The following is a 21,885-nucleotide window of genomic DNA, read 5'->3' on the forward strand; positions in this document are numbered from 1 at the left end:
CATGTAATCCAACGTAAGCCACTATTCACGAGACCTCTCATCACTTCACAAGCAATTGTTATTATCCACCATAACCAGGTAGTATCACGCAAACATCTGATGAAACTTGGCCGTTGCGGAGTGCGGAGTTGATTTTCAACTTATTTCCCGCATTAATTGGTTTATGGATCAGCCGGGTGGAGCGTATAGCACGTGCCTGAGCAGCGAGTTGGTAGGGGATGGTTCGTGATCGACGAAGGCAATGAACGAACAGCGGTGTGAGGCGAAACAGAAAGAAAGCGCGTTCAAGCAAAACAAGAAACACGCGGGCGACAAGAGAGAACGGTGAAGGAGCGCGTGCACTGGAATGGGGCAAAAGGGCGAGGTAAGGAACGAGCAGAGAGAGTGAAAGAGCGCGCGCGACCGAGAGGGCACGACGATCTAGAGTGGAGGAGCATGCGCGGGTGGGAGTGGCACCTTATTCGTCGTGCAGCTCCCGCCAAGGCTTTCTGTCAACTACGAACTCTCGGACGGAAAAGATACCCTGTCGACGTATCGCGACGTGTACGATCGACGCGAAAAGTTCCCCATAATCCAGCAATTTTACAGTGAAACGTTTCGTTGACAACGTGACACTCGGACAAAATTCGACACCGTGTGCGATTTTGAACGTCGGTTTACGCTTCGTTTTGTATTCCGTGCGTGTAAACGTTGGGTAACTTCCTTCAGTGAGACTCTGTTTACATTCCAAGTCGTGACCAAGTATCGACACAGCTTGTTCAGGAGTGTATATAACGGATAGTGATAGAGGAGTATAATTTAATCACGAAATACCTACACCTTATGAGGATTATATGGGTTCATGGAGGACAAGTGGTCGGATGCAGCAAGTGTGATTAGAGTGATACAGTGATACTGTTCGATCGTATCGATCGATAGGAAGAGAGATGGTGACAATTAACCATATCACGAGGCAGTGTCACGTGGTGTGCGGCTAAGTGGCACGTGGCTGTGTCTCGTTTGAATGCGTTTTAGGGTGACGCAGGAAGCGTCTTTTAGTTTTCTGCAGCAGGTTACCAGAAGTTAACGCGGAAGCCGAATACTGCAGTACCGTAAACACATAATACAATAGAGTGTACGAAAATCATCAGACGAAACAATCTCTTTGAAACTGTATTTAATTCCATTGGAACACCTAAATGTTATTTAATTGGATGATTAACGAACTTAGAAGAATATAGTCGAATGGTATCGTCGGTGAAAAACATGTGTCTTTCAGGAAAATAGTGGATAATTAATCCGGTTACTAATTAGTCGCTGACCAAAGTGACAAATACGGGTGGCTGACGAACTGGTTGGTTCAGTGGATTTGCTGATTAAACTCGCCATCGGATGACCTGGTAGAGTTCGGATGAAAGGGCGGGTTAATGAGACCGGGGAGACGCCTCGAAAGCTTCTCGTAAGAACGCGGTAGATACCGGAAGGACGGACGGAAAGTATTGGCAAGATTGGCAATTTCCATCGAGAGTAGATAGAAAAAAATGTGGGTCACTTGAAGTATATGAGCAAGTGCAACCGGTTTCTTTTAGCTATTATCGAGCAACTAAGCGATTCGTGAGCTACAGTAATGCGTATGGTCAAGAGTCTGGGATAATAGTGATGTGAGAATTTTGGAAAAATTAAATGAGTTTTATAGCGAGATTATAAAAAGTGATCAAAGGTGATTTAAACATAGTGTCTACAAAATGAATTGTTAGGAATATTTCTAGTTCGAAATGAATTTCCAATATAAGGATTAAATGTATGTAAATTTCTCGAAGTCGATCTATCGCCTCGATTTATGGTGATCGAACTGATCTAGGTATCTATAAATTCTAATAGATTGGATTATTGGAAACGTTTGAAGCTTGTGACCCAACGTTACACGAAGAAAATATATGTACATCCGTTAAAGAGAAGCTATTTCCTCGATTTACGTTTCAGCGTGGAAATATAATTATAAAAGATGATCGACGTGATTTGTGTGTCTATAAATCGGATTATCGGAACTGGATAAATTGGATTCTTGTTGAAACATAAATCTCCTAAAAATCATCTATTTCCCCGACATACGTTCCGCTATAAAAACATAATTATAAAAAGTGACAAAAGCGATTTAGGTATCTATAAATTTCATTAGATTGGATTACTCGATCTAATCGAGTCTGTGATCCAAAGATACACGAAAAAGATACGAATTGTTTTATGAAGGATTTATTTCCTCAATCTACATTATTCAGTTATAATTATAAAGTGTAATTAAAGTGATTCTATCTGTCTACAAATCCGTGCATTAAACTGGATTAAAACGAAAGAAGAAGAAAATCTAAATCTCAAAAGAGTGACTTATATAGCTAATTTTTAAGTAAAGGATCAATCCAAAATAGAAGAATTCTGATAATAGCGATATTTCTGATCAAGCCCAAAAATCAAAGTTTCAATGATCTGGAATCAGGAATAAAGAGCGGAGGAAACGTTCGAGACGGTATTACATCTCGCCACCTCGATCCAAACGATCCGAATGTCCCCGCCCATCGAACGTTTCGACGTTCGGTGTCGACCACGAATTGCTGGAAGAATTCGAAGGAACCTTTGAAATTCTAGGACGAGATCGGAAAAGAGCAAGAGAATAAAAGGGAGGAGAGGAAGTGTAATCTAGTAAGGTGGAAACTCGCCAAGTGGTAAAGAAGTGCGAGGTGTTCTGGATCGAGGCTATCCAGGTGTCCCAATCAGTTGGATTAACAGTCGCAGGGTGCAAATTACAAGACGCGAGTGGTTCCCTCGAGGGACGATCGGTCTGCGCGAAGACATTTCTCAGATGTCGAGCGAACGATGAAGCACTCAAGGCGAGCGAGTGGCTCGAGTGTCATTTCGATCGCGAGCGATTCGTGTTCCAGGTACAAGGAGATGTGTCCGACGAAAATGCGGCTCGCGCTACTGCTGCTCTGCTCCCTGTTCGGGACAGGTGAGAAAACGTCTCTACCTCTTTTTAAGAATTCGCTTAACACTTATGGGTAGAAGTTTGTAGAATTAATCGGAGTCGGAACTGGGGCAATAGAGTTAATTACCATTTTGGGTGAAATTTCAGCTCGCCGCACATTTTTTCTTATTTTAGAAGTCATTAATAATTTAATATATTATTATCACTAGACTGCGGATTTTTATTCATTTGTGGAAAATTTGAAGGCACAAAAATACACAGAATGCACGTAACGCGCAAAAATATATAAAATGTTTGAAATATATTATTCGTTACAATATTTAGTACGTGAAAGAATTTACTACTTAGGTACCGCTCCTTAAATTACGTTTATAAACATATGAGTCTGCGTAAATATCCGCAGTCTAATTATTACTGCCTAATAATAGAGAAGGAAGGGAATGCTATTTATCACTTGCAGTGGATATAAATAGCATTGCAATAGTATTATTATGAGACGACAGTATTGAAATAAAGAAAATTAAAATTACGATTGTAGAATTTTTTTCTATTCGGTTTATGATGTAGATTTTTAAATCTATTATAATATCTATAATATTGACTAATAGTAGTATGTGGATAATAGATTGTGAATCAATTAAATCAATTAGGTTATACCGGTATCAAAGTGAAATTTTAATTCTGATATTGACACTAGAACTGAACAAAGCATGGACAAAATGATCAATTGAAGAGATTTTTGAGACAGATAATATTTTGTAAAATATTTGGATAAAAGCTTGTTTTTCTCATTGTATAGTGTATGTTATTATATGCCTTTCATTTTAATTTCACAATAAATTTAATTTTAATCTAATTTGGTTTGGTTCAAATTTCATACTTTAGTCATGAGCAGTTCTAGTGTTAATTGTAAATTGAAAGATCGATGGAACGCGCGTATGATATTTCATTGTTTTGCTTTAGATATTGTGTTAATGCAGGAAATAGCTAAAGCAGTACACCACTATTCACAAGTCGCAGAACATATACAATACTACGTTTACGATAGAGATAAATGAGAATGCTCTGGTTAGGAAATGAAGTACATACTTGTTAGTCGTGTGTTCGAATAATATTAGGAAACGTAAATTGTGTTTCTATTTTACCGATTATTTTTTCGTTTTACGAATTTGCAAGAATTCGTGAATACGTATACACATTATTAACTTGTTTGAATATTTAAAATTATAAAGATTTCTATACTACAATTCAGTTTATTCAAAATGACTGTGTCTTTTTTCTCCTGTATAATTTTACATTCGGAATTTTTTTGAGTACTTACTTACGAGAATATTTGATACACGATATCCATCCATAATTTTCTCAAATGAAAGAAATTAAATCCAATTAAATCATAAATTAAAGATTGTTTCGAAATCAGCAAATTTTGAGAAAATTTTCGAGACTGGAATTTGGAAGCAGTTTCTTCATACTTTTCTGCGAACTAGGAAATTTCGCAGCGATTAGGTATAAAATGATGTAGTTTAAATTCTTCCCTGTTTCTTGCTTTCTGTTGAATACAAAAGGCTGATGGGCTGAAATTCAGACGACAAATTCATCGAGGGCCATAAATTTCCGTTTCTTCTTAACGCTTTAATCTCTGATGCCCGGCAGGGAATTTAATCTTCGCCTAGGATAATTGAAACTTTTTCACGGGTTTTCGCCTGCTGTTTACCGGCTATCTGACCGGATAGCCGAACGGTTGGTAAATTGAATCGTGTTTTTCGTTCAGACTTTGGCTTTGAGACGCTTAATTGCTACGGCACGATTCAACCAGCTCTGAGAAATATAGTCGACCGCTATATTCACCCGCAACGAAACATCCTTGATCCCTTGGCGCTTCTTCTGTTGGAGAATTCGTTTATTTTAGGGTGACTGGCAACCGAGGGGCAGAAGTTATTAACGAATGTAGACACGAGCATGATTCACGGGACAAGATTCTTCCATTTGGCCAGCCATCTGTTGGATTCTATAGAACATAGTTTTGAACGTAGTGTTGGGTCTGAAAATATGCGAAATGGATGATAGTTGAGCGCTCTTGGGTCTAGATGTTTATGATCTTGAACAGAATTTTTGCGGCATAGGTGTTAAGTTGGGAAATATCGAACGGATCAGAACCTTTAGAGTGAAGGTGTTAACTTTGTGAAATGTGAAAAATAGCCGACAGCTCAGTGTTCTTGGATTCATATATTGGGATTTGGGTTGGTATTATATATATAACAATTCGTAGGGTAAATAATTTTAATTTTATTATTATAATTTCAATTTTCTCGAAAACAGAGCGTGCTATGAAAAATTACATTTTTTATTTTTGATTTAATTTTGCACGTAGAATCGTTCGCCTGCTGTTTGTAATATTATTACTGAGACAGTCTGTAAGTGAGTAATTCCAGCTGAACCATGGAAGAAAATCAATATCATTCCATCTGTAATATAAATATTCAGAAAACTCAATTATAAAATGGAGCACTGTGCTTACTAGAATAAAAATCAAAAGATTAATAGGAAATAATGAGAAATACTTTAATTTAATCCATGATCCCAAATTTTTATTTTATTTTCTGTCAATAATTCTATTATATCTTCGTTCGGAAAATAGATGGACGAATTGCAATGAAATATTATATTACAATACTGACGAAAAAATGGATTTTTCATTGATATAGTGTATCATAACAGAAATTGACAGTTTTCAGTGTATTAACCACATATTCATCAATTTCAACGTTTGTCGAGATGTAACGTTAGAGTTTAATTAAATATACGTCAAAGTGAAATTTTCACATCGGAATTGACACAATTTCTGTCATCTGGATGTTTACTGGGATAACATCGATCCTAAGAGCGTATTTGCGTTCAAATTCTAGAATATTTTATAGTGAATTATGTATTGAGATGAATGACACTCTTTGTTTTTTTCACCATATTTTATACACTCGGTGAGTTCGAAATTTTTTGTTGCATACGTAGGTGGTTACGAGAATACTTCAAATATTTTTATGAATTTCGAGTGTAAAATATACCTTTTGAAAATGACGTTTATCGAGCATACCAATGGCTGCTACAAAATGTCTAAACACTGACATTGTTTTGCATACGTATTGAATTCCGTAAAAGCCATCTTCTGAGAAGAGATGTTGAGAAGAGACGATTAGTTCAATATACTTTCAAATATTTCCTGACGTTTGTAATATCTATTCTTTGATATTCTGCATCGTTACACGGAGAACAAATTATATTTACATTTGAAAAAATTAAAATCGACCCATTTCAAATTAAGTTGTCTTTATTAAATTTCAATTTCATACTTATGAAAATGCATGGTTCTGTTGTTAGGATCAATATCCAGATTAAACGATACACGCGAAACGTGAAATTCATAGCAATATACCCCTTAATTAAAACGTCTCATTTAAAATATCTAGTAAATTAAATTAAAAATACTATTGTTCCTTTCATCGTTTTATTGTCTTAATAATAGCTTATACAGCTATACAGCTTATGCATTTATTGGAAATTGAAAATTATATAGAATGCACATATGAAAGATATATGAAATACCTAAAGTACAATACCAGTAATATTTGGTAATATTTTGTAAAACAATTTTCTATCGAGTTTCTATATTTTTAATTATGTTCTCAAAAACATGAATTTGCACAAAAATTTGAATACAGTTTAAAAAGTAAAAAAAAAAAAAAAAAGGAAAAGAAACTATTTTGACGTATTAAAAAAAAATGTAAAGAAATTCTAAATAGAACATATTAATTAAGGAGCGCACTGTATTCGCCATCATTTTATTTAATTCGTTGTCATTTTCAAGATGCAAAAACTAAATGACATGCGTGAAACGCAAAATTCACGCCAAATGCAGCGATTACAACGAACTTTTCTAATTCGAGCTATTCGACGCGAACGTTTTCAGACGCAATCGCCTTCTCTCAACTCGTACAAAAGAGCGAGTTGAAAATCGTGGGCGACGCTTTAAAAGCATTCCGTGGACTAACCGCGGCACTTGTTAAATAATGAGTCCGGTAATCGTCGTTTATAACGTAACGTTTCAGCCGCGCGTTTCTGTAATTTTCGTTCGCGTCGGACGATAAATATAAACGGAAATATATTTACAAGTGAATCGCGAGATGTTTCGACAAACGATTGGTGATAGCGAAAGAGCGTGGATTGACAGAGCGACTGAAATCCCGTGTAATAAATATTTCAGCTAACCAAATATTTTAATATATTTCACCTACGCAATTCGTTGTTTGACGAAACGAGGCGTACCAGGTGCAATTTCGCTTTTTATCCGGACGGTATTTGTTCTACGCGTTGTAAAACTTAAACGCATGATATTTTGATTGAAATCATAACTGGAAGTACATATAGAAATGCCAAGCGAATCGCGTTAAGTTTGACAGGTAATTACATTTTGAAAAATATCTTCCTTTTCATTAAGATTTTATTTTTGCATCGATCTATTTGGTTCATTAGTAGCCACGTTAACTTACAAAAGGCTACAAATCAAACGAAGAATTCTAACGTGTTTCGAGAACTTCAATAGACCTGATTTTGAATTTATAATCAGAATCACTTGTTTAGAATTTTCTTTGATTTGGTACAATCTTCCAGTAGACAATAGTAGTAGTACGGTGGAATTTACGATAATGACATTCACTGCAGCTCACATTGATCTTAAATTTTCAGAGGGAAATTCTTTCTAATTTCTTTATGCAAATAATACCTTCAAGTTCATCCTTGAATTTAAATTTAAATCTTTTTTTCAGCTGAATTTTAAGCTTTTATGGTCAAATATTTTTAACCTCGTTGCAAAGAAAGAGCTTTCTGTTTAATCTTGAGTTTTCAAGCTCAAAGGTTTGTTCAAGCTCTCCACGAATATGTGAATAGTCTTCAGTTTGACTTGAAGCTTCCGAGTGTTCCTTTATTTCCTACTTAAATTTGTGCTTTAAATATTAAATATATTTACTTAAGCTTAGACAAAAGTGATTTTGAAATAATTGTATTTGTTCCCTTTTATTTATTCATAGTTTTTGCTATTTTTTTAAATTAATTCAACTATGATTTTTACATATGTTTGTGTATTTTAGAACGCAACACATTTCGTCATTTGTCACGATCCGTTGTTTACACCTAGTTACCTGTTATTTTTAACAGGAATACCTGTTTGCTTTAGCCGTTGTTACATCTGAGTGTAACAAATTGCGCAAATTAGCATGATATGCGTACCGTGTTCTGAATTCTCTCATCATTTCCATTTATATTCATGAATTGCATCCTTAGAGTTGAATCTATGTTCTTTCGTTCGTTGTTATAATATCTTTTACTTGCTTTTTATGGACTTAGAAATAATTCGAGAACTAAAAAATTTTGCAATCCAATTAAAGAAATTTAAATTCTATTTGTAATTTTGCCGAGTTTAAATATTTCTTACGTTCAATTTTTTCTAAAGATTGGTATATTTTCGTGAAGTAATAATTTTATAATGTTATTTCTCAGGACTTAAATTTCACAATATTTTTACACCATCCAAAAATTAATATCGATATTTATGTGAAATAGCAACTTTAATATTTCCTTGTATGATTGTTTCGCAAGTAACAGTAGAATACTTTCGTGAAATATGTACTAACTTCAATTAATTTCTTTTTCAGACATTATATCGTGTATATTTTTCTCTATTTATAAATAAATGATACAAAAAATTACAAATATAATAACTTAACAATTGAGATCGAAGTTTAAATTAAGTGTAATTTCTTGCACTTATTCTATTAAAGATCCCAGATTTTTTTCGATGTTAGCAAATATTAAAGTGAAATATGTTTCTACTCGCAAATTCTATACAACTGTAAAGGAATGATGGCAAATGGGAAATCGACTCGTGGCTTCGAAACACCGGAAACGTTGTTATACCGAGTCGCGTAGTGAACAAAGGGTACGTTGCAAATAAATTCGTGAAACACGATGCGGAAAAAAAAGAGGAAGAAAAAAACAAAGGACGAAATAAAGCGAAAGTAGCGCGCACCGTTGAAATGGAGGAGGGAAATCAATTTATAGAGGAGAATTTAATGTGTCGTCACAAGCAACGTTGGATCATGAAGTTGCTGAACAAGGTTTCGAACTCGTTATTGAACTCATTACAGGCTTAATTAAGGAAGAAAAGTCCAGGTTAATTTTGAGCATATTCCCGTTACGTAAAATTGGAAGGGAAAGTTGTACTCGACGTATCATTTGTACATCCTGTCTGGTTATAATCGTATTTCATTAATTTTTCATATCAATGTGAATATTTTCCAATTAAAATGTGACTAAATTATGGAAAATCGTTTGTGAATAGTACAAAAAAAGAAATTCTACGTTATTCTACATTAGGGGAAAGTATTTCCTTCCTCTTTTAATGTAAACAGCAAGTGTTTCCCCTCATCCGATAAGCTGTGTATATTAATCCCGTGTATCTTGGACGGAAATTCAAATTTTATTCATGGGCTACATGATATGTACAAACTTAGTTGTCAAAATATTCTCCTTTGTTCAAGGAAGTCATCTGAAATTACATGAACATCGACAGTCTTCCAAAGCTAATGTAAAAGGATAAAATACTTAAATTTAAGGTAATTATCGGAAATGAGTAAATTTAAAGGGATCGAATTAACTTATCCGCTTAATATTGTATCTACTATCTAATATCATCCATTTTACTCTTGAAGGTGCAGCAGATCCATGCGAAATACGTTCACATTGAAAATTCCACGCTTCAATGCGAATGAGCACGCGAATTTTGTTGTCTCTGCAAATATTTCGTTCCTTTTGCCTCTACAAATCATTTATAGGTGCGTAACTTTTTCTATTGAGACAAAAATTGTAAAGAATTTTTGTTTCCATCGTTTGAAAGGAATTTCTCGAATGGGGGCAGAATTGGTCGTTTGCACGATTCCTCGCTATCGGTGAAATGGGAACTGCTTAGCTAGCGTTTCTACAGGAGAAGTTAAATGACGTTGAGTTGAAAGCGTGAGGATTCTGATTTCATCTTTGAAAATCTTGTTCGAATCTCGTTGAGACATAATTTGAAACATATATACATGTACTGCCACTCATGAGTATTCACACATTTCTAATGACCTGTGATAATAGTAAGCACGTGAATTGTAGCAAAATCTATAAACTGTAATAATTGAATCAATATGAATTAGTAACTAGAAGCAACACTTACTATCTTTTTATGGAATTAAAATATTTTATATGGACATTGAACTAATACATTTTACTATTTAAGCTGTATATTATTACATACACTTCCAATTTATCCGTAAGTTTTTGTACTTCTGAATGGTAGCGTACATGTAAAATTCTAATTCCACAAAATTCTTTATCCGTAACAGATGGTTGACATTCCATGAAAACTATACATATAAAGTTTTGGAATGTGACTAGAAACATGTATTTCAATCAATCTAAGATTTGAACATTAAATTAATATATACACTTATCGTTACTTGAATTAAGGCAGATAGTTTTCCATTCGAAATTTAGAAAACGAATACTGACGAATCTGTCTCGCGAGTGCTTAGAAGTGCTCGTCATTAGTCACCTTGAATGCAAATCTGCTGAATGTAAATCAGGCAATATATCAAGTAGATAGGTGACCAGATTGATTTATTGGTCCTCTGTTATTGAGCTCCCTAAGGAGAGGAAGTAATAACGCCTTCTAGAGATATCATAGTTTCGACAACGTGTATCGATCCTATACGAGTTTGAGGATCTTATGATCGCTATAAATGTTTTTGTCGTTCACGATTCTTCCATGCTAGAAGATCTTTGACAATGTAATGTTGGATTGTAGACTGATTTTAATGATGTATTTGATAATAAAATTTGATAATACAACAACGATCTGATCACGTGTATATCTATTTGATAAAACAATTCGATAAAAACAGATGGATAAAACAGATCGATAATATTTATTGTTATAACATTAACTAGACCCTTGGTTCTTTTTACAAAACCTCAGCATTATAGTTTGAACTGATTTGTTGCCACCAGATGTATTAAAATAATTTTCCTTACATGATTTTCAAATAAAATTAATCTTTCATTCTGAACGAGTCACAGTAGTAACTAACCAAACATGACTAACTATCGGCTTTAAAGGAACAGAAGAAGGAAACGTAACTGGCTTTGAAAATTCTATTTTATTTACTCTATATATTATACGTATGGTATATAACCCCGCACACATAAATTTTCCCTATACGAGTATGCGCTCTTCAAACAGAATTAATTGCCCATCCTCAACCAGTAATAAAAGTAACTAATCAAACGCGACTAACTAACAACATTAAAAAAACCTTAAAGTAACGAAAGGAGGAAACGTAACTGGCTTTGAGGATTCCAGGTGTTTTATTTACTTCATCCACCACACGTATGCTATATAATTCCTGCCTATCAATTCTCTTTATGTAAGATCTTCAAACAGAACCAATCTCCCACCCTCCATGCAGTAACAAATAATAACCTAAACAGGTCGAAACACCCACCTCAATACCGTGAGAAACGAACGACGTAGTCTTTGTAGACTCCATTCTATTTACCCTATTCATACAATACACATACGATGTATAATTCGAAAACGACGGCGTACGGAAACGATCTTGCTCCTGTGATCAGGAAATCGATGGCTCCTTAGGAGAGCAGTAGCGACTGGAATAAATCAGACTGCATCTGGTCGTAAACAGCCGCAACGAAAGGAAGGATGGAACCGCGAAACGTTTTCATCGGTTGTGTGCCAGAGAGTGGCGCGGCGAAGGGCGGAAAGGGGTGACGGCATGATGGAGGTTGTGCAGAAAGGGAAGAATCGGCTGAGAAGCGGAAAAGAAGCTGCCTGCACACACAGAATGCTTCGGTGTGCACGCGAAGAAGACCGGAGATTATGCAAACGGCAGCCAATTCGATTGAAGTGCACCGCAAATAACTGCAGTTTTAACCCATTCGACTAAATGCGTTCATGGTCCGTATAAGGGTTGCCGCCTATTAGAATATCCAGCGAGGGAATCAGCGTAATCCCGAGGTCATGCGACTGAAGCGCAGCAGCTTGGCGTCGGCTCTTTCATTAAGTTTGCATTATCAGAACGACCCAATGATTTACGGATTACGGATTTCTTTGAACATCGTCACCAGTGAGCTTTAATTCGTGCGTGATCTCTAGGGTACTGGATCGAACCATCAATGTTTGGTATGCTTTAAGTCTGCTTTTTGGTTTTCGAGTCTCTAGTTTAAGGAGTGATAGTGACAATTGTTCCTAAATAAGTAATTGTGTGTGAGTGAGATGAATATGGGTCACTGGAAATGTTAAATATTAAAGATAGTAGAAGTATTTTAAATATTTAATACGAAAGATCGAATATACGGAGACTTCAAGGGGCATCATTTCTGTTTCTGGCTTTAGAGATGATGTTACAAATAGCTGATAAATAATGTCTGAGTAAGGTAAATGTAGATTATCGGAAATGTTAAGCATACCGGGTATTTGAAGTTTTCCACGTCAATTCTCTCATCTCGTGCTGAAACGTTCGATTCCCACAAAAACTGTAACCAACTAATTTCACCTTATCTGAAACAGAAAGTCTCGATCATGAGTAACGAGTACGAGATAATTTTTCATGTCCGGATGCACCGCAAGAAAAATTGCAGCGGATTCTCTCTGAAATCGATCAGAGTAAGCTGACCGATGGATTCACGACGGAACGCGATCAATCACTTCGTAGTGATCCGCCTGCGAGGTAAATGAGCTTCCCACTCTTTCCCATGATCAAGCAAGAAAATAAAGACCGAAGGACAAGCATGGAATCGTTCTATTTCTGACTAACGAACCTCCGATGAAATTGATTAAGATACGCTTGACTGTAGATTCGATCGGAAATTTTGTCAAGACTTATGTGACTACTTCCAATGCAATGCTGCACTTACTTTGGTCTTGGTATTCTAGTAAAATTCAAATAGTGTGACATTATTACTAGACTGTGGATTTTTTATGCATTTATAGGAAATCTGAAGCTTCAACAATGCACAGAATGCATATAATTTGCAAAAATACATAGAATATCCAAAATATAGTACTTTCTGCAATATTTAGTAGATAAAACAATTTTCTACCTAGGTTACACTTCTTTAAGTATATTTATTAAGATATCTAGCCATTACAGTAATCAGAGACGATGAGAAATTAGGATGTAAGATTGTTTTGATACTTATACAAAATATAATTAACCAAAGTATAATGAAAGCACAATGAAAGAACAAAGTCGAGTTGACATCATTTTATTTGCAACTCTTTTCTATGAAATATATGTTTTTGCTTAATATTCTGTCATGCTATCTTCTTTTTTAACATTATTATTTTATAATTTTATAAAGTATGAAGAATTAAAGTACCTACCCGTAGCATTACAGTAGGTATGTATATAAATTTCCTTTCTCACAAATTTTCTTTATATGGAATCCTATCTATTCAGCCCTCCTCCCGCTCCCTAGAAATACAACTAGAAAAAACACACAGAAAGTAGTGCTCTCTACTCGTCGTTAAAGCACGTTTCGTTTCAAACATATCGCTTTTCGTTTCTCTATGTTTTATTTCGAGATACTTTTTACTTATTCGTGAACGTCTAAAGCGGAAATGTAGAAAATACAGACCGTTTGTAGCGGTAATTTAGCGAAACAGAAGGTGTCCGAAAGATCGCGCGAAAGCGTTGAAACGACATCGTTTCGTGCGTATTCATATCGAAATTACGTTTCCAGTCGTCTCGCGATCTGAATAGCACCGCCGCCAGTAGGGATATAAACAAATATCATTCGGGGAAAGTTGGTGAAAGAGAGCAGTATACAGACCGCAATATTTCGACCTTATATTGTGGACAATTTTCTGGCTTTTATCGTTTTCATAAGCACCATGGTTGGTTCACTAGACTCTAATCCCGCCTCTTTCTCTCATTTCCTACCTTTCATTGACGCTTTGGAAAAGTTGTTCAGAGCTGGATGATAAGCCTCTCTTTAACATCCATCTGACTTTCATTTTATCCTTTAGACTGATTACATATTCCTTTTAAAGGCTAAAATCTCATTTTCGAATACCATTCGACGATATTTTCCAATTGGAAGTTGTTAACGAAATCAAAACTTGACGGATCTTCTTTTTTTCTTTTTAGATATTGAAGATTATACGATGTGATAAAAATAAATTAATATACGTAGTCATGTTTCTTAATGAAACCCAATGTCAAATTAAATAACGTTAGATAATAAATTGATATGAAATACAAAAGATATGAAATCGGACATTTTGGTCGATTTAATAGATCCAACGTCAGAAACAATTGGAATTTATTGAAAAAGGAAAGTGAAGATATTAAAGCGTACATTTATTTCTAAATATATTAAACTAACATTTTTTTTTAGAGAAATAAGACGAAACTTGATATAGGTCGTTTTTATCTTTCAACTTTTGCTCGAGATATTTGCCCTCCTTTTTAAAATTTGACAATTCAATGTCATATAAATTCAGTTGATCTGTGGGATACGAGCTACATCGTTTTTATTCAGGGGGAAAGCTATACGTGTATCTACATCTACTAAGAGATGTTTTATTAAAAGGTGTCAGTTCAAGTGAAAAGTTCTCTTTGCAGAGTTTAATAAAAACACGTAGCGAGTGCCAAGTTGTCGTCGAATAATCCGTGAACTTCTTATGAATTTCTCAGTTTGCTTGGAGAGAAGTTCAAAGTGTACCGTTGTTCAAAGACGCTTCGAGTCGAACTGTTCTGCCTCTGATTCTCCAAATTCTCTTCCGATGTCTGGATACGACAGAAAGTCCTCGAGGATCATAGATCTACTAGAAATGTCGCATTGAATAACCTTTTGTCACTGTAAGAAGCTTTCTTCTTTTTCTCTTTTTCGAATCTACCATGATCTGCCATACGATGATCAAAATTACTAATGATTCTATTAGTATAAAAAAGAAATTTCTTTAATTTATCGACTGTAAAGTATAAATTTGTCCATTTTTCTTTATCTTAAAAAAAGCTCTTCGATATCGTGGTACTTTTAACTTTATTATCGGCTAATTATATATTTTACATTTTCCGCTCTTTGAATATCTTTATCAGAGCAAAAATTGATCCTTTCTCTCGCCAAAAAGGCTTTTTAATTGTACGACATTGTTAGTTTTCTTATCAGGTGGCAAAGTAGTATTACCACCATCAAGTGCTCATGAAAGAAAATCTCCCTCTTTTCTCTTCTGTTGAATGTTCCTTTTCGAAACAATGTGAAAGATTGCTAATGAACGATAGAACTTTTTCTCTAGAATACAAATTGATTCTTTTCTCTAGCCTACAAATTCCTCCTTGCAAAAAAGAGGGCTTTTAATTTCACGGTATTTTTAGCTCTTTTTACTAGGCAGCATTGTGGTATTTTCAGAATCAATTGGTTATAAAAGAAACCTTTCATCCATTGTTTTGTTACAATAGAAGATTATCGATGCTTCTACAGAACTCTAAAAGTTCCCTTATTAAGTAGCACAAATATTTTCTTCATCCCTCGAGCTTCTTTACCGAAGCGCATCATCATCCTGTTTTCCTTAAATAACCGATATTTATATTGCATAACGTTTTTCATATTATCCGAAATTTTCTCACCACAAAATTTCCGTGCTATTTTTTCACCAAAGTACAACTTTACTTTTCTTCTATCAGTCCTCAAATAAATAATATCTAAATTCTATGACGCTTCTCATATTTTCATAAAAATTTCCCTTTTCCTTTATCCTTGAATCCTCTTGACAACAAATCTTGCCGGATCTTCTCCTCGCTTCAAGGAAATAAAGTCTTACTATAAATCGATCCTCGCTTCACGGAAAAACAAGTTTATCCCATTCTCTCTCAATGAAAAAAAAGAACAGGAATATATTTCAGTTTCATGCCACATTCGAATTTTTCTTATCACGAAATTATACTCTACGTCTCTCAAACATATTGCCGATTTCACCCTTCATCCCCTCCGCTGAAACCTTCACTTCTGTTACATCTATCGTCCGTATGTATTTAAAACTTGCGTCCTCGTAGAATTAACTTGCAGTCCCAGTGGAAATCCATCCTAGAGGCTGACTCTCGATCGGATACCTTCTAAACGCTACGCATTTCAATCGTACGCAACAAGCAAAAATCAACTAGGGAAAAAGACAAAAAAAAGTAAAAAGAGGCATCGAGGGATTACGCGCAGTGTATTAATCGCGATGTAGAGAGGGTCAATATCGGGCGTCCTTTTATCGAGAATACTCTGGCGTTCGTAACGAGCGGATTCTCGACGAAGACGACTCGTCTCGGCCATTAAACGTAGCAGAGGAACTGGAATTGGCCCGCATCCTCCGGATTACGGTTGAAGACGAGCGAGGAAACGCGTTTCCCGAACGTAAACGCCACTCGACCGCCTTATTGGCCGTGTTACCGAACCTCTTGGTTCACGTAAAGCGAACGTTATCTCGCGACGAATTTCGTACTTCTATCTACTCGACAAGTATCGAAAGCACCGATTATCGTCTGGTAGATTGCGCGCGCAAGAGGAAGTGTTTATACGGTACCAGTTCGTCCTCGAGATTTAACGGCCGAAAGATTATGCTGCAAAGGGGGCTGAGTTTAAGGATGAAATAGCAGAGGAATCGTCGAAATAGCTTTCTAGATACGAATGATATATTTAAGCTCGTTTCTGTATAGTACGATATTATAGTTGATTCTGTGTTTGAGTAGTGGGTAGAACGTTTGAATTTATCTTTCAGGGGAAGGTGCTGGTTTCTAGACTGAGTGGAAGTGGAACGGTTGAGTTTAGTTTCGGTGGAAGTAAGTGAGATGTTAGGGGATTTAGTTTTACTTGAGAAAATTAGCTAGATACGTTGTTCGTTGCTTGTATTTTAAATTGGAGGTTGTTTGGTGAAATTTCGTCCTTTGGGAGGTCAACTCTGGAAGTTTGTAAATGTTTCCCTCTGAGTTGCGGATAGCAGTTTGTAAAATATAATTTAAAACATAAACTGTATGTATCGCTCTCTTAAACGGGAAACTGTTTGAGGTACTTCAGTATTTCGAGGGATAGATTCTGAAAGTTCGAGATGCTTCTCTAAAATGTAATAGCCTTGCAAAGAATTATACCAAATAAATTTGTATCTTTCTGACTGTGCCAGAAACTGTGTTTCCAATTTACAGTATCTCGAAATTTCGTACAATTTCATTTTCTATTTTTGCATCTGTCGAAAAGAAAGGAAACAAAAGGACGCATACTCTTTAACATACTGAAATATGTATTGCTCTTTGAAGTCAATCAGTCTGTTGACACCTACACCAGCAATTTCCAGGAATCGTGTAATTTTCGGCCCATTACATCTCCGCGAGCCCCTTTTATTCCATTAAATGAATAAAAAATCCATTTGACGTTGAAAATGGACGTACACACCTGCAAATCGCTTTTCCGCTACATTGTACGATTCTCGTGAAACAGAAATGAAATTTCTCTCAAATTACGTTAATGACACGCAGTAGAACGTTTGGTGCAATCAAAGTAAGCTTCAAAATGGTGGAATCGGCGTTTTCCTTTTTAACTCGAAAACAAATAATGAAAGCTTCTACGGAATTTTCATCTTAATAGCACATTTTTCGAATTCTGAGGAGATGAAAGAGTGTCGCGAGTCTTACAGTACCGCGAAGAATGATTTACGACGAGCGTGGAACCTTTAACGAAACGTTGACGTGAGTTGAAGGATGTTACTACGAAGACTCCGGTTGTGACGCCATGAAATTTCAAAACAGACGACGCTACGCTTCTGTATCTTTTGCTTTATGTACGACTCTGCTTCTTCTGCGAAACTCTTGTAAAAATACACGTCGCGCAGCTACGCTTCAGAGGCGAATAAGAGTAAATTTTTGCGCTCGCGGCATATAGCGAAAATAGAGGGCCTCCTCGTGAATTCTACAATTCGAGGAATGGTGACATTCTTGTTCCGTGCAATGTTTGTTTTAATTCAGGAGAGAGCCCGGCAAATTTTCAGTAACCATTCTTCGAGGTTTTTCAAGTTGCTCTCGTTTCGTTCTACTCATCTCTTCCTCTTTTGACTTTAAACAAGCTTTTCTTTGTGACCTTTTGCTGCTGCAATTCCTATGAGATGTTCGTGTAGAAAGTATAGATCTGTGAAGTGGATCAAAAGCAATTTCATTTTGAATTAGTTACAAGGAGACCAAGATCCTTTATCTTTACGATTCTTTTTTAAAGCTTTTTTGTAGTTCGTGACCTCGGAAGATTAATTATTATTGTGTCTTTGCGTGCTCGGTGAAGCTTATCGTTGTTTTATAATTATCCTCGATAATATTAAACAGTGTTTATTATTAACGACGATTCTTCCTCTAGTGAGTTACAGCACTTTTCTCATATCATATCGTTCTCCCTTTCTCTTATTCCAAATATTTACCGCATACTTACTTTTCATAATAGCGAGTCAACAAATCTTCCGACCACTTTCTTTCGTTTCATCTAAATATAAACTATCTTTACTACAATAACCTCCGCGAAGATTCATCTTCCATTGCACCAACTTTATAAATAGGTCAGCATGATTCCCTTTTCGCTTCAAATCCCACTAAAGCCGATTAACCTTTCCGATTATCAAACATCTTGCTCTATTTCTAGCCGCGAGTCTTCCATGTTCGAAACGACTGCGAATTGTATCGACAACGAGGACGTTTGACGCGTTCAGCCACCGCTAACGGACTTTATAAATCAGTTAGCAACTCCTAATACAACCTTGCTCGTACGAGAATCTCGAAAGTTTCGAACCTGTCTCTGTCAGTTAGTCGTCGGGTGTCTTCAGCGCGGCGATTAAAGTTATCTGTCAGCCGCAGCTCAGCGGCTGTAATCGCTCGTACAAATAAGCAAAATAGTTTATGTCGCGTTCCCACCGGGAGAAAAACGAATTCCCTTACGCTTGGTTAATGGATTAACGCAAGAATTATTCTTTCTGTCCACCATCGTCCCATAGTCGTAGTTGTGGAACATAAAACGAATGCAAGGAATGCCAACAGAGGGGTGGATAGGAGCTGACACTATAAACTGTCACGGTTTATGAGCGGTAAAAAATTGCGAAGCGAATTTGAATGTACGCCAGGTTGGACCAGCTTTAATTACACGGAACGTGGTGGGAGACCAAGGATTAACGCGATGAACTAGGTTACGTGTTTTCTTGGGACGCTAATGTTACATTAACTTCCGGGCATGTTGGAGAATAAAGACGTTACGAATATGGCTGTTTTCGATTAGAATCGGTAGACAGGAAGTCTTGCGTAGCTAGGACAAGCTATAACTCTGAAACTACAGGAGGTAGAAAAATATTTAGCTTTAAAATATCAAGAAATTCTTTGAAAAAAAGTAACGAATGGATACGAATAAGTACTTGTATAATAGATATAGTATACGTACAGAGGAGATGGCTGTTATATGGTCAGATGCCGAATAATGGTTGGTATAGAAGTTACTAATACTCACAAGTAAATACCAATATTAAAATTTCCTTTTATCTTGATGAAGTAGATTCCTTTCATGCGTGTAATTTTATTATTTAAACGTGAAAATGTGTATATGTCTGTGTATGTTAAGAAATACAGGATGAATTTGTAACAAACACTTACACGTTAATTATTATGTATTTGATCTACCATTTGATGCGTTCCGTTGAAATAATAAAACATATGTTTCAACGGAAAATTATATACTTCTGTTTAAATTAGATAAATGTTCGCGAATAAATATTTATTTATTTACTGCACAATCGGTTCTTCAAATATTACAAGAATCAGAAAGTGTTTTTAAGCTTGTTGCACTGCTTTTAATTTGATGATTCTTTTTAACATTACTTTTCTAGGTCAGAATTTTAGGTGGCAAAGTTTAGCGAATAGATTTTCCATGTTTGTGATTTTTTTTATTGGAATATCACTTACACCAGATGGTGTAACTTGAACTTTTGTAACTCTAAGCTTTATTGGAGTATCGCTTATACACCAGGTGGTGTAGCTTTAAGTTTAGCTGATAGGAATTTGGAAGGACGTTTATAACAAATTAGGCAAGTAAGGAGACTAAGCAGTGTGCAAGTCAGGGGTGGAAGAACGACGATGATGTATCTATGTCAGGATAATAAAGTGGAATGATTGAGAAGGGAGTCAGTTGATAGAGAAACTGAAAGACTACTAGACGGTAAAAGAATTTTCAATTGTAAAATTTCAAACAATCAAACAGTATAAAGTAAAATTATAAAAGAAGCCTAGCACTTGGGATTCATATATTTTTCTAAAGCAATAAACAAAGTTGTGGGCTTGCAAATTGTAAAAAGTTAATCAAAACTTTCTTCATGGTCAAGTATGATAAATACGATTAAGAATATTAATAACAACACTGCAATTAAGAATGTACAATTACAATCTCATAGAAATAACAGAAGTTGCGAACTAATAATTAGGTGAAGTTTCGATTTAACGACAAAGAATCTTCCTGCGCACCCAAGTTTGTATATCTATTTTACCAAACGACTTCCCAAGGCAGCTATGCTTCAAAATATCTGTAACAACATCCGGGAACCTTCAAACAATCGATACCTTCGTAATTATCGCAAGTAACATCTCCAATTAAGACTTTAAAATTAATAAAGGAAGGGAATATCTGGTTTAACAATTATCAAAGCTTTGATTTATCAAAAAAGAATCTTTTTCTTCCTATTTTTACTAAACAATCCTACGAAACAGCCACATTTTGCGATATTCTGTGATTACAGAATTAAAAACTACAATTAGTAGTGAAAAACGAAGTTTTAACTTAATACTTGCGAAGCTCTCTCCATATTCGAATATTAGTTAAACTTTTCCCACGATCAAATATGAATTAGAAGCGTGCAGCTTTTCTTTCGAGCGGATTCAGAAGTGAGATTACTGTTCTGATTTTAACTAGACATTTTTGAATATTTTTGTGGACTTTTCAGCGTGTAACAAGATTATTAATTTTATCTAATAATCCTACAAAAGATCCATGCTTCGCGATATCGGCAACAATATCTGGAAAACTTCAAATAACCAGTCTTCATTGATATCCTCGCATCTAATCCCTTTAGCTCGATAAATCTCACCTCCGGTTTAGGTGTCTTCCCGAAGAAAGGTAACGAAAGAAGCCAGAAGCAATCAGACGGAGCACACGTAGTTGGCCTGGTAATCCTCGCGTCGTCAAACTCTAATCCGGCGAAAGAAGTTTTGCCAAACAATCCCCGCATTTTTCTCAGGCGTTTCCGCCAACAAATACGTGCCTCACAACTCGCAACGATTCGCTCCTTTCGGTCGTGATTCGACCGTGTTTCCGTGTGGTCACTTCCGGTTAGGATATTATTGTTCCTAGAAATTTGTACACTAAGGAATGAAATCCAATAGATAAGGTATCTTTGTCACATGCTCTAGAGTTTTGAGACTAGGTTGCATTCGCTAATTCGACTGGATGGATGCCATTTTATGTTCCAAAGAATCTTCCTGCGACATTTCACGAAAGCGATAGTTTGTTATTAAAAGGATATTAATACCAAACGCTTTCTTTCATTCTTTGGTAGGAGAGATTATAGGATTTGCTTTTTTCCATATTCCTGTTAAGTACCTTCTTTTTGTATTTGTTTTTTAATCTACTATTATTTTACGAATTGCACAATATAATCATTATTTATTATTGTAATAATATTGTAATCTGGTAAATTATGGACAAAGCAAAAAATGACACTCCTTTTCCTTTAGCTTTCTCAAAAGTTTGTGAATTATTATATTTGT

At 35.6% G+C, this 21,885-nt stretch overlaps 1 protein-coding gene across 1 annotated transcript in view; it reads left to right on the forward strand.

Moving 5' to 3' along the window:
- The first annotated feature begins 468 nt into the window (after window positions 1-468).
- LOC139993465 (uncharacterized) overlaps window positions 469-21,885 on the forward strand; it is a 93,952-nt gene continuing 72,535 nt past the window's right edge. The window contains exon 1 of the mRNA XM_072015212.1: window positions 469-2,983. Within this exon, the coding sequence (XP_071871313.1) occupies window positions 2,851-2,983 (133 nt within the window). The 5' untranslated portion in view covers window positions 469-2,850. The remainder of the gene's footprint in view (window positions 2,984-21,885) is intronic.

The sequence above is a fragment of the Bombus fervidus genome, chromosome 13, assembly GCF_041682495.2.
Source record: "Bombus fervidus isolate BK054 chromosome 13, iyBomFerv1, whole genome shotgun sequence".
Lineage (NCBI taxonomy): Eukaryota > Metazoa > Arthropoda > Insecta > Hymenoptera > Apidae > Bombus > Bombus fervidus.